The following is a 14,202-nucleotide window of genomic DNA, read 5'->3' as shown; positions in this document are numbered from 1 at the left end:
GTGGTAACTCCGGATTAGTATTTTATTGTTATTATTTATTTACTGATTTATAGGATCGTGAAATTAAAATAAGTATAATAAAATATTGTTTTTAAATAACACTGAATTTAACATGTTTTTTTTAATTATTATTATTATTATTATTATTTTAATGAATAGCAATCCACAGAAAAATAATGAAAAATAAGGAATGAGAATATGCGCAGAATTACTCAGTAAATACAGGCGTTAATCATTAAAGGTGTTGTTTTTGAGATGTGGGTGGAGGTGCCAGTTCAACAGCTGTGCAGGGGAAAAAAACACTAAAGAAAGAATGAATAATGTTATCACCAATCAACCCACTCACATTCCCATTACTGTTCAGACCATATAAGGAATATTCAGAAAGATCTAATGGAAATGGAAATCATTTGAAATACAGACAGTTGCCAGCTAGTTTTTAAAAAGCACATTCTAAAAAGTCTATCAGTACAACTAAAATAATATAATCAAAAGGTGACTAATGAATCAACGAATGCTATATAGTTTCAGATACAAAATAATTATATGTGACCATCTTTATTATTTCGTCCTTTTTTTTCTAATATTCTTCACATTGCTCAAAAAAAGAATAATGATTGACTTATTGACTTAAAAAAAATGTTCTTTATGGAGTTCATCCATCATATTAAATCTGGGTGCATGTTAGGGTAAATCTATGGTCTTCTCAATGTTAAGTTAAATTCCATTCCGTTAGATTCATGAAATGTCCCAGGCATCAAATTATGTAACAATTTCCTGACACCCATACTATATCTATGTTCTATCATTTTAAATCCACAATCCATTGTAACAAACTTTACCTATTCAATTGCTCTCACATTGGTTTCTACGCTGCCAATACACATGGATGGTTTGAATGGAAGTTTGCCAAGTCTCTTTGAGGAGGACGGATGCTGTGAATGCCTTTCAGGAAGTTTGGAACAAGAACTGTGTGCCTACTATGATACGTAAATGCCAGTAAAGCAGATACAGAATAAAAATGGCTGGAAGCCAAATGGGAAAATCTTTTGCAACATTTAGTGTATTTAATATATTTTATTTGGCAGGGATACTAGACGCTTATCAGTGTGTGTTCCTGGTTTGGCGATAAGAAGTGAATGGTGCCATGGTAAAATGGTACCTGGTAAAATAAATAAATAAATTATTACTTGTTACAGAGGTACAGTTCTTGTTCACTTTTGAAAGAGTACTTTTTTTTTCAGTCCAAGATCACATGCAGTACTTTTCAGTATTTCAATTTTAATTTGGTCAATAACATTTTATTCAACACGTGTACGTGTACGTGTATTTCGTCATATTTCGTTGAATATTTTATTCAACACGTGTACGTGTATTTCGTCATACTTGTTCCTGGTTATGGTTATACACTTTGTTGTACGTCGCTCTGGATAAGAGCGTCTGCCAAATGCCTGTAATGTAATGTAATGTAATGTGTACATCACCATAAATGTAAATATTAATGTCATCTAATCGAAAAAAGCAAATAACAAATAGTCTAATATTATATGAAATTGTAGAGAAGTTCTTTAATTAGAAAAAAAAAAAAAACTTTTCATGGAAAATGGATTCATGTTGGAGGAGGACCAGGAGATAGTTAAAGGCTTGCAAGGAGTTCTGGTTAATATGGATGAATACTGGCAAGAAAACAAAGAGTGCAAAGTTATGTGCAGTCAGAGAGCAGGATTATTCTACGTGAGCCCGAGGGAAGGATAATGGGGCCTTTGGAATGTGGCTATAGGAAAGGATTGAGTAAAGCTGGAGAGAGGGGGAAAAACACAAATGGAAAAGTCAGACGAAATAACGGAATAGCAAGTAGAAAGAAAATGCCTATTAGTGGATTTAATTGTATTTATTATTATGCATTTGTGAAATAATGGGCTTGCTATGGTTCTCTTTTTGGACCTTATACTTATAAATCGATTCTTAAAAGCAGATCACTCTATATAATTAATGATTGTTCCAGAACAAAAGTGAAAAAACGCATTCCCACAGTATCTGTCCTGAATACATACCCCAACATCTATCCTAGGATATACCCCTATGACCTACTAGTATTCTTTGCCAAATGGAATTGAACTGCAGGAAATTCAAAGAAATGTACAAGAGAAGACAAAAAACAAAGCTTCTCTGAAGCAGAGATTGATGTGCTATTTAATGGAAGTACAAGGCAAAATCATATTTTATTCAGTAGTGTAATTGGTGGTGTCAGTGCCAGGGAAGACTAAAGCCTGGCAGGATATTACTGTTGTTGTAAATGCTGTGTCTCATGTTCTGCATACTATGCAACATGTAAAACGAAAATGGCTTGTATATAAAATTTTATATAATTTGAACAATTATAATTTATTAAAATAGTTATAATTATTTATTAAAATTATTTAGCTACTCTATTTAATCCAAATAAAAGTTGAGTGAATGAAATTATACAAACACGCAAAACAATGCACACAGTATGACTGGTTTACACACACAGTATGACTAGTTTAGAGCAATTTGTTCGGATCCTATAAACAAACTGACATAAAAAACTGATAAATCCCACATTATTAGCATAAATGCATTCATAAACGAATTACGATCAATTTTTTTCAGCTCACGTTTGATAAACGAGGCCAGTTGGGATCTTTAAAATGTGTTTTTTTATTTATTTAACCCACCTGTTATGTTGCGGGTCAAATTGACCCTTTTTAAAGTTTGAAAATCTAGGAAAAATACTTAAAATTATTTTTTCAGTATGAAACTTCTTCTACCGGCCTTAATTAGTGTAATGAACATTTTAAATGAAAATGGTTCATTTCATGTATTTGCAAACCCCCCCTGTATGGGGATTGACCCGGGAACATTTTTGCTGTACCTAAAAAATGAACAGAACAGGAGGGTTAAGCGTTGTTTTACTTAAGTTGTTACTCAAATGCTCCACATCTATTGTAGTTCCCTTCAAATTCTATACCGTATTTATGGTCACAGTGAGCCCCAAAGGGACTCACATGGATGTGACTTGCAAATGTCAAGCCAGGATTTTAAGTTTACTGTTCATGATCGTTATGCACAAGATTTATTTTTTAAGCTTTATAGTTTGCTTTATCCCAGATGATCTAGGTGGTGGGACATGACAGAAACTAAATTTTAATGTGATCTGTTATTTTGGTGTGTTTTTAAATCTTTTTTTTTTTTTAGTTCCTACATATTTTTGCAGTTTTCTTTTTATGTTTTTCTAGTTTGAAGTGTCATCTGTTCAGTCTTCTGGACTAACCATTTTTACTTTCAAATGATGTTTAATTAAATAACTTTTGGGGTAATTTCAAAAAATGGAATGATATTTTGTGGAATATTGGCCATACAATTTACTGAGTCTCCTTAAATGTCCTTGCATGTTGGCTGACTTCCAGACAATGGAAGATGGTGTCTCACAAACTCTAATTTACATCTTTGTGGGATGTTCAGGATATCAGGATACCATGACAGTGATCACTGTTCTTGTGATCAGTGAGTGATTAGTTATTTATGGGAAGACCATTATGGGTGGTCCTGTAAATCATGGACACATGCATTGTAAGTTTCAACTGGAGTCTCCACTGCCTTACTTTGTCTGATGTGCCTGTGTATTGCACTGATCAATTTTCATCTCTCGAATAAATCATAAATCTAAATCATAAATCGGAAAATCTGAACATGGTCATTACTGTATGTACTGTACTATGCTTACTGTAAATATCAAAAAGTAACTGATAAGTAAATATTGTTATTATCTATAAATTTTTGTGGGAGGCATGATATTCTAAAGCAGAGAACAGTGCTACTCTATGATACATTCAACTTATGATATCCCATGTGATTTCAGTTCTTATTAGCTAATGACTAAACCATTTTACAGACTCAAGTGTGCCGGTAGCTAAGCAAAGTGGTTGTGGTAGCCTGTTCCTGGAAAACGTAATGTTTGGGGTTACTGGGTGTTTATTGCATCAGTCAAGTTCAAGAGCATGGACAAGTCCCGCGGACTGGGATCAGACCATGACCAGTGCCGAATTTAACAGGTATAGCTGGTGGCAACGTTGCCTGTGGTTAAGGAGGATTTGGACAGCAGAGATCCTTTGTGCTCGCGGGTCAAGTGGGTGCCTGCTAGTCCACCAGTTAATCTGCACGTGAAGTGCCTTCCTCAGACTCCTCTGTGCACAAGCCAGGGTTGTGAGCTGCTGTGTGATAAGAAGTTCTGTTTGCCTGCCTGCTCACCCACATCCATAATGTAGGTTACAGAAATAATAAGCAATGATATATTAGATCAGCCATTCTAAATGAAGGGAAAAAAAGAAGGAAAGAGCATTAGAAAATGAATAATGAGAAACTGGACCACTGAGTCAGTGAAATGAGCAGCAAATCCTGGCATATGCCTGAATGAGCATTCATTGATTTTGTATTGGAGCGTTTCACAGCATTTAACACTGACTGCTGCCATCACTGAATCATCATTTTATTAATATCGATTGTACTTTATAATGTCTTTGATTCTCATGTTTAGTTATAGATTCAAATGTTTCTCTTGTGAGAACTGCATGATTTACATCCTTTGTAGTGCTTACATTTGTAGGCTTTCTTAATCCAAATCAGTTTATTACATTCTGTTCCCATAAGATACTTTGTCCCATGAAATATGTTGTGGTGGACTGTTGAAAGGAAAGCGGAAGGGAAATATCATAGGTAGAAAGATATTTGTAACATCAACTGTCCAAGTGTAGGTTTGAAATAAGGTATTCATTTTTTCTCTACATGGCGATCACAATTACAATGATTGACATTTTTATCAGCTTAGCGATGGACCACCATCCTCTATCAAGCATACATGTGCATCATCAATACCATAGAAATAATAATATGCTTCATACCACAGAAATAATGATATGCTCACACCATGTGAGTCATGCATGCATGAGTATGGCTTTCTCTGAAGGAAAAAGGAAAAAGACAGGAAAGGACAAATGACTGCAAATGTCAAGGGCTTGCATGTCGATATGCAGAACACATAAGTGGAATAATTCTTGTATTATGCATTTTTAAAGTAGCTGAACTCATACATCTTACCCTGGCATTGGATGCAAGTAATTCATTTCAAATGGAGCCCCATTAAATTACCCTGTTACATCATGAAAACATAGTTTCATTTAAAAAGGCCACAACCTTGATCATGCATAGATAAAATTTGAATGTGTAATACCTGTGCATCAACTACTATTACCAGGAAACAAATGAGACTGCAAACTGTCGCTTTTACAGTAGTTCAGATTTTTATAATAAGTCGACATGTGGGACAAGCCATGCCTTTTTATCTGTCAGGATTGCTTTTGGTTATTGTTTGTCCATCCAACAAAACACTGAACACTACCTGCTGAGACAGCTTTGAAGCTACAAATGCCACACACTGAATCAATGTGCAATACAATATCCAACTCTCAGATATAATGGAATATATAATGTAATTTTCGCTGAGAATATAATTCAGATATAGAACGCCATCACACTTGTTAATCTGCTACTTGAAATGCTCTCGCATGCAGAATAAATATATTGAGTCTCTAGCAACACACATCTTGTAGCTGAAGAGCCTTCAGTTTCCCAGATGAAAAAAGCTGCTCAGGCAATCCGGCCCACAGGTTTGATCTGTGGGTGAGAACTCTTGCTTCAAGAAGTCTTATAACATAATCTAGATTAACTCATGATTTGTGATTGGTGGCGCTGTAGTATAATTGTTAGTGAACTGGGCTTGTAACTTACAGGTTACATGTTTGATTCACAGCTGGGAAACTGCTTTTGTGGTCCATGACTAAGGTATAGCAATTAACCTGATTGGCTTCAATATGTATGCAGCTGCATAAATGACTCCTACGTAAAAAATGTAACAGCTGTGTAAGTCATTCTGGATAAGATTGTCTGATAGGTGCCTGTATTGATATGTCAGTTGATTTTTAAAAGCAAGTGTCAGTACATAGAAAAAGATTCTTGAAGAACATCCAACATCAGGCAGGGGAATCTTGACATGGGAAAAACTTTAGAAACAAATGAAAAGGATCACTAAATGCAAATAATCAAGATTTTTCTTTAGCTTTGTTCTTAAAGCTGCAGCTAACCGCAGTTGTTTGCCTTCTCCTGGGCATCACAGTGAATCAGGCTGAGCTGAACTAATGGACCATTACTCAAGTGTTTACAACCTGGGAGTGCTCAGATGTAGAACAACGTGCCTAAGCCTGGCAGAGGTTGTCATACGTTGTATAATGCTCTTAAATCATGCATGCGCATTCGTAGCAATGGTGGCGTGGAGTCTCATTCCTGGCACCTGAGCTTATTCTAGTGTCTCAGCTCTCTCAACAAACGGCATATGGAGCCAGTTTGAACCAATACATCACCCAACAGAACACAAAGGAGTCACAATCACCCAAGGCAACTGTCTGACTCGTGTCTTTGTGCTGGTGGTAGTGCACACCATTTGACACAATATTCGCAACATCCGCATTTTGACATGTTTAGCTGGTGTGCGTACAGCCTTCTGACACTATAAAAATTGGACACTGTGGGCAAAAACTGCTGTTGATTTTGTCCTTGGCACGATCGTGCACAACACATAAGGTTCAAGACTCAGCTGCACTCAAACTTCCAAGTAATGGCTTGCAGACTGTACCAAGTACATGATCAGAGAATGCTGTATCCTGTCCAGATGAGCTTGCCAAATGTAGCTTCTGAATCATTATTTCAGCCCAACAGACATTTCCCTTTCTGTTCTTGGTTTATGAAAATCACTGAAAAGGGGTATAGGAGACAATTGGTACACTGACTCTGCAACAGTAAATATGGCTACTATTCATAATGTCATGTTCAGCTTTTATGACAACCACAGGGACAATGACAGGGGGTCTGATCTTATGCCTTGAAATGTGTAAAATACATGATTTTTTTTTGCATGCATGCATGTAGAATAGCTTTCCAATTTGTACAGAGAGCAAAATAATGAGCTGTAAGACTGACAGTGCCTTATGCAATGGTGTTCACATGTTACAAAATAACAATCTACTCAAGCAGTGTTAACTTGCACAATATCGCTGCTGTCATAGTCTACAAGGGTCTGAAAAGGCTACATTTGTGTGATCAGTTCCAGTTGTGGGATAGTTCCACTTAAAATAAAATCTCACAGGTTAAGGTAATACATTTATTTTTCAATGTTTTCTTTTGTCTATGACTATGTCTATTAAAAAAAAGAAAAAAAAGAAATTAAAGTTCAACTAGCATGTTACAACAACTGGCTCATCTACTGTTTAAAATGCAGAACTTTTGTGATGGCCAATTACAGAATTGTAGCTTCAGGGAATGCCACCAGGTGTCTCTAGCCTCAAAGCAAATATAGCATTAAAAATGTACAGAACTGGAAACAGTTCATTTAGTAATGCAAAAATTTAATAACTTCTAATAAAAATGTATATTCTTTGAACAAAACATCTATGGTTGACAGCAACATGACATTTCTTTATCAACTTCAGGATAAATGCGGTGCCAGCCAGATGAATGTGGATTCCTAACCGGAAAATGAAGTCTTTTCCGGAAGGAAAAACAAAATAAAATGTGTCCATTTTAATTTTGGGGTATTAAGGAATCAATGTATTATTTATAGGAGAGATGCAAATACTGACAGATTTAATAATCTACACACAAACCTTTTCAGTGTCCCATTATTCCGGAAAGGAAATTTGATTATAGGTTTTTAGAAGCACTCTTACTCCATCTTGGTTGTTATGACATTTACTTAAAGCTGTCTCCTGTGGGAAAACAGCTAATTGCCTATTTCCCATTGTCACCAACAAACTGCTAAATTTTCATCACTTTTGTATTGATAGAAGCTAATAGGGGGAATTGGGACTTGACACTTCATGTTCTGTGAGACTGGAAAGGGAAAGCAAAGCTGACATTTCTGCAGTCTTCCACTGTGTAAGGTGAGGTATGCTCTGCAATCAATATACGGCTATAGTGTGCTTTATTTGAATGAATAAATCAACCAACAATAAACACTATTTTCCAAATATATATTAGTCTGGAAAGAAATAAAGTGTCACAAATTATTTAAAGAATAATAAATGTCTAAGTATGATGTCCTGCCGCATTAATGTGATGTATGTGTCCGGAGGAAGCGATGCACGCTGGTATAAATCAGTTTATTCTTTTAAAGCCTGGGTTTACTTTTCTTTATAGTCTGAATGTGACACATCAATCTGGTGTAGAAGCCTACACTGCCTTCATATTGCATGACTGTGATGCTCCAGAGGGTTAGCGCATCTCTGCTTTAACTGTTTATTGCGTGTTTCTTCCGTGTCAGAGCATCAGGACCACCGGGGAAGTGTCAGATGAGAGGGACCGAGAAGACAAAACACCGAGCTTTGCAGACAAAAACTATGTTTGCAAGGGGGGGGGAAGGAGAGAAATATTCCATGCATTAAGGTGCTGACAGCAGCCTGCAGACTCAGGGGTGGAACATGATACTTTCTTTTACACAGAAAAGCCGGGCCTGGGACTGAAATGCACAGGGGATCTCTAAACATGACTGTTAGCTCGGGCCACTCAGTTGCCTACCTACTGTATCATGGAAACTAACGGCACAGATCGGCTTCAGTCTGCAACTCGTTAAAACATTGTTTCTGATTTCACAGCGAAGGGAAGGTTGAAAAGGCCTTTTTTTTGCATGCTGGCTATTTTAGAGTTCTGACATGGAGGTAAATTGTTATAACATTGCATCATGTCTCAGGCATTAGAACCAGTTCAATGTGTACACACTGATTTAACTCTGTGGGCCTGACAGAACACTAACAGTGACTCCTAGCTTATGGAATCAATTTATTGACAGTTAAGAGATGAGAGTAACCACTTTTTATTTAAAAAAAAAAAACATTTTATATATATGTATTGTGTGCAGTCACAAATTGGAAACAGAAGGAAAGAAGGCACAGTGTCTTTAGCTTTCATATAACAAATTGAGAAGTCTTAGCACTTCCCAGAGGACACATTCATTAAATGGTAAATGGACTGCATTTATATAGCGCTTTTATCCAAAGCGCTTTACAATTGATGCCTCTCATTCGCCAGAGCAGTTAGGGGTTAGGTGTCTTGCTCAAGGACACTTCGACATGCCCAGGGCGGGGTTTGAACCAGCAACCCTCCGACTGCCAGACAATCGGTCTTACCTCCTGAGCTATGTCGCCCCAATTAATTATTGCAGATTATTCAAAGTAATTTTCAGTATGGCACAACAGGAAAAACAAGGGTGAGATGATAAAATGGCTAAATGTAATTAATGACTGCTTATGATTCACGGTCTTAATGAGGGATGATACGTGGAAGATTAATTGTTTTTAAATATTTTTCTAACGTCTTCCCCTTCTGGGACATAACAAATCTCATCAGAAGATGTATCTATATAGTATTGTTTAGGATCCATTAAAAGAATGTGAAATTTACTGTTTTGATTACTCTATTGAACTGCAAATATGTCTTATACTCACATGCTTTGACACGGGAGATAATGATCCAAACGTTGCCTTATTGTAATTACACTGTATACAACAGGGAGCACTTCCTCACATGTTGGGACCATTTGTGTTCTGCGAAATGTGTACCGTGCACACATACATTTTCAGTGGATGTCTTGGATACTACACCATAGAGCACTTCATTTTTGTTTGTTGTTGATACTACTACTACAAGGCCACTAATAATAATAATAATAGCAACAACAACAATAATAATAATCATCATCGAAATTCAGGTTTTAATGTGACATGCAACTGTTTAATTGACAAGCTGTGGAAACACACAATGGATGTTAATTGGGAATTTAGATTTTACTTGTTTGTTATCCCATTGATACAAGACAGACGAAGCTTTTTTGTGTTCATTGCGTCTCAGTTTTGCAAAATCAGAATTGTTACTGTGTTGTGCTTGCAAGGCCCTGAAACCGCACTTTAAAATTAAAACGAACAACATGGAGGAAAATATCTGCGATTCCAGTTACCGTCAATAGCTGCAACTGAACCGTTAACACATCTCCAGGGAGTTTCCTTAGCTGGGAAGTTCAATTTACGTAGGCTACGACACCTGTTGTGGAGCTAGTTGGCAGCTAACGTTCACCCAAAACCTAAAACCTGCCCTCTGAGCAGAGTAGGCTAAAGCAGTTTGGTCTGCTGCGCATAGGATCAGACTTCACTCAACACCAGGAAACTTTTTTTTTTCCTTTTCGCAGGATCATCCGGAATCTCAACTGCCGACGGGCAGAAACGTATTTTCCAAGCTGCGTTGAACACATCTTTGCAGAGAATGCCAGACTTGTCAAAGCACAAGTGAGCCTCTGGATTTTATAGAGCTGAAGGGAGAACGAATGCATTAGCGAACACTTTGGAAGGGGAGCAACACCCACCGCTGACAACTATCTCTATTTGAAGAAAACGTAGTACATATTTTAAAAAATCCTCTAATCCTTGCATCAAATGAAGTTTCATGAACTGGTTGACCCCGGGCTTTTCCCTTAAAAAGGACATATTTCTTTCGACGCTTTACCTTCCTCTGATTGACGGATGATCTAACTTTTCTTGTGTGCAAAAGTTTCAGCGGAGTTAACAGGTGCTCCGCTCTTGCATCCTGCTCAGCTTCTATGACGTGCCTGTCCTGAATCGGACGGTTGAGTGTAAGAGGATACAGAGCCAAGCAATGCATTTTCTCTTTTATTTTTTAATTTTTTGATAAATTTGAAGGGAGACTTTTGGATGGGATTATGTGGACACTACTTTGTGTTTATCCTCTACAAATGTGTCCAAAACAGGATCGGTACTTTCTTCCAGACGAAGTTTGTGGATGGTGAAATACACTTAGCATCGACAGACCTCAAGTGCCTAGTGCGTGCTGATCAACTAAATCCAAATGATCCTGTCATTTCTGCTCCTCCTTGTATCTGCAGTCCAGCATCATGCGTCGAGCGCTGAATCCAGCCTTAGTAACAAGTTTCAACACACCAATGTGAAGGAACAAAACGGTAAGTTGGTTTCTTGGATAACAATGTTGCCATACATTTTTCATGTCTACTCTCGAGGTCAAAGTGGCGCAGTGAATATGTACGTAGCAAGTCCTCAAAGCGAAAGTTTACTTAAGAACAAGAACGCCTTTTCTCCCGAATACATTTTCCTTGAGGTTCACAGTGTATGAATGAATGCCTTTTATTCGGTCGAAACAGCACAATTCTGCAAAGGAAATGGAATTTACTTTAAGCTTTCAAGTGTAGCCTACTCGGGTGTGTTTGAATGCGGAAAAAAACTCAAATCCAAAGTCCCTTGAGAGCGGAGTTCTTTATAACCGTGAAAGACTTCTTTCATGGAGTGCGATCCGCTTCGGGCTGTGTAATTTTCTTACCCTCTGAACCCTCAGTCATTTGCACTGTTTATTTCTCCAGTTCAGTTTAGTCTCAGACTATAGTTTACTGCCTCCTTTAATTCAAGTGATATATTGGTGAATGTATTATCTAAAAAAACAGTATTTGAGGTACTGGATACTGAATGGAAATTCATTCAGTCGGGTTAACGGATTTCCCGTGCCATTCCATAGTTCATTCATTTATTTCATATCTCTTTATTTAGCAGTGTGCAATACAGTCGCTGAAAACGACTTATGGTTGAAGACCACGAGACAGTGGAGAATATTGAAAATCGAAAGATTCAAGTTCAAACTGGAAGACTTATTTATTTATTATGCCAATGAACTGCCCATTGTCACCCCCATGTTTTCTGTAAACGTGATGACAGTTATCACCTGTTTGCTAGGCAGGAGGCTGATCAAAGCCTGACCCCAAGACTGGTTCTGTCCAATCAGTGGAGATTTGAGAAGCTGCTGGGTAAGGGGAGGGGGACAGCATCAAAATCACCAGAAAAGAAGCCACTCAAAAAAACAATCTGAGTTGGGTGACTTTTGACCCAGTCATGTGAGTGTAGCAGACTGAGGTCTATTTTTTACCCTCCGTTACTGGGTGTTTGATACCAAAAGACAGGTTAAGATTAATATGGGAAGCCAAAGAGCGGCAGGAGCTCTGGAGGAAATAACCTCTTGTCCCTTCATCTTAGGAGGGTGCCAGGATGACTACACAGAGACATTTCTTGTTACACTAACATAAGCTCCAGGTATAATTCATCCTGGGTGTGAGATCGGCTTTTGACTAGCTCCACGATATGATGCTGAACTTGGCAAGGTAGGAAACGAGTGTGTTGATTGTTGAAGTTGTGAAATCACAAGTCAGGAAGTTTTCATTTGCACAAGGCTGAATAAACAGTCTAGCAAACAAAGGCCTTTTTTATTGCGTGTAAGTGTGAGAACGATAACCGAGAAGGAAATGACCACAAGGAGCACAAGGTTCTTTTTAATTGTCCACATGTCTAGCTCACTTCTCTCTTGCCGTAGTTCATTAGCAGCTAGCAGGTGGGGTCAGAGTGGGGGCAGTCAATCTCTCGTGTGGCTGGAAAGGGGTCAGGAGTTCAGATGTATCTGTGAAAATTCTACAGACACACAAATCAGAAATCTCAAAGGAAATTTAGCTATGGCACTCTCAATCTGTACCTTACTCTGACCAGTGAGGGGGGAGTCAGATCGGTTCTCTGTTGACAAACAAAGTAACCAGTGTGTGATATAGCTTTATAAATGAACTCTCATCAATTCTGCTTAGGTATAGGCCTACATTGGTTGTAGTTAACAATTATGTCTGTCAGCGTGGGAAACTGTGGTATGGGTTGAATTTAATGAGCTGAATTTAAATAATTATATTTTATATCTCTTAATAACCTTCATTGATATGGATTTTACATGTATCACCATTAAGACAATAAAGTAGACAACATTGTGGATAATGTCAGCAGACATTTTTTGAGGGTGGTGGAGTTTGCTTAAACGTTTTCCCTTCAGATTTGCTTGTTTGAAACATGTAGAGCAAATGACACATTGTTGCCGGAAGGCTTTTTAAATAAAACTGTGCATGCCCTTTCAGGATCCTGTTGTGTTTGCTAGCAAACCAATCCATTCCCTGCTACGGAGGTAAATTGATCAGAGCCCAAAATAACCCGGGGTTACCTTTTGCAATGGAGAGCTCCAGAAAGCAGAGGAGTGGTTCAGCGGCTTAAAGCCATTACTCAGCCATGACACAGTCACCACCTCCTATCGATATCCGCGAAAGCCCACCCCGTGCCGGAGTTCTCCGCATAGTTTGGACCACATTTAAAGAACCAGCTGCAGACGTTGTGGAAGGAGCGGATTATCCCCCTTAAATCTGGTGCGGGATGATTCAGTGCCCCCGGGAAAGCAGCGGCTATGCGAGACCCACGTTTACCAAAGATCGCACAGCTGCTGCTTCACAGAGTTAGGCTGCGGGACTATCTGGTCGTAATGGGGTTAATATGGCCCGCGGGGCTACGGCGTGTCGTATTCTGTGTATAAATGCATTTTGGGCCTCAACTTGTGTTGCGAATTTGTCACGAAACACAATAAAACTTTTTTTTTTTGAAGTTCAACAAATGTAACAAGTTTGTATGAGAACTTTTAAAGTAAATATGCCGTTTCAAATATCATACATTTGCTAAGGATAAGGAGTCACCGGAATTAAGTGAAGCAGAGCAAACTTTTAGGGCTGTGTAATTTCCTCGCTGTCTTAAGATAAGACGGAGAACAAGATAAGGATTTAATTCATTTAGAAAGGGAGCAGTGCCAGAAGGCTAAGCTTATGAGGAAACCATTCCTTTGTACACCTGTTGATAAAGGCCAGTGCTTTGGGAATAGTTTAAGCTGGAGCAGGGAAGTGTGAGGACTACAAATGTTTAACTATTTTAATTAGTTTAATTTCCGGTGTTTATCCTCTGCTTGACCAAGTCTTAATTACGATCATGCTTGTGTATTATACATATACCATTGTGAGATTGTAGCTTTGATGATCTTTACCAAAAGTATGGAATTATAAATCTAACTGAATCTAACATGTTACATTTCACATTGCTGTGGATCCATTTTGTTTCACTTGGAGGACATAGGAGAAACTTTTTCATATGTTTGAACTGATGTGAAAGGAAAACCTATATTCTCTAGAATGGCTCAGTGGTCCCTAATTAAAAA

The 14,202-nt window shown here is 37.9% G+C and overlaps 1 protein-coding gene across 3 annotated transcripts in view; it reads left to right on the top strand.

The window, feature by feature from the left end:
* The first annotated feature begins 10,171 nt into the window (after positions 1–10,171).
* Positions 10,172–14,202, top strand: part of pdgfc (platelet derived growth factor c) — a 49,994-nt gene continuing 45,963 nt past the window's right edge. For 2 of the 3 annotated variants that reach the window (XM_064344562.1, XM_064344561.1), the window contains exon 1: positions 10,172–11,095. Coding sequence is in view for 1 of the 3 variants with exons in the window: in XM_064344561.1 (XP_064200631.1) it covers positions 10,984–11,095 (112 nt within the window). In the remaining 2 variants the exon portion in view is untranslated. Of the gene's footprint in view, positions 11,096–11,663; positions 12,299–14,202 lie in introns of those variants that run through there. The other variant, XM_064344563.1, reaches the window with a different exon arrangement.

Source organism: Anguilla rostrata, chromosome 7, assembly GCF_018555375.3.
Source record: "Anguilla rostrata isolate EN2019 chromosome 7, ASM1855537v3, whole genome shotgun sequence".
NCBI classification, from domain to species: Eukaryota; Metazoa; Chordata; class Actinopteri; order Anguilliformes; family Anguillidae; genus Anguilla; species Anguilla rostrata.
The sequence above is the reverse complement of the archived record's forward strand: the minus strand, read 5'-3'. Positions and strand labels throughout refer to the sequence as shown.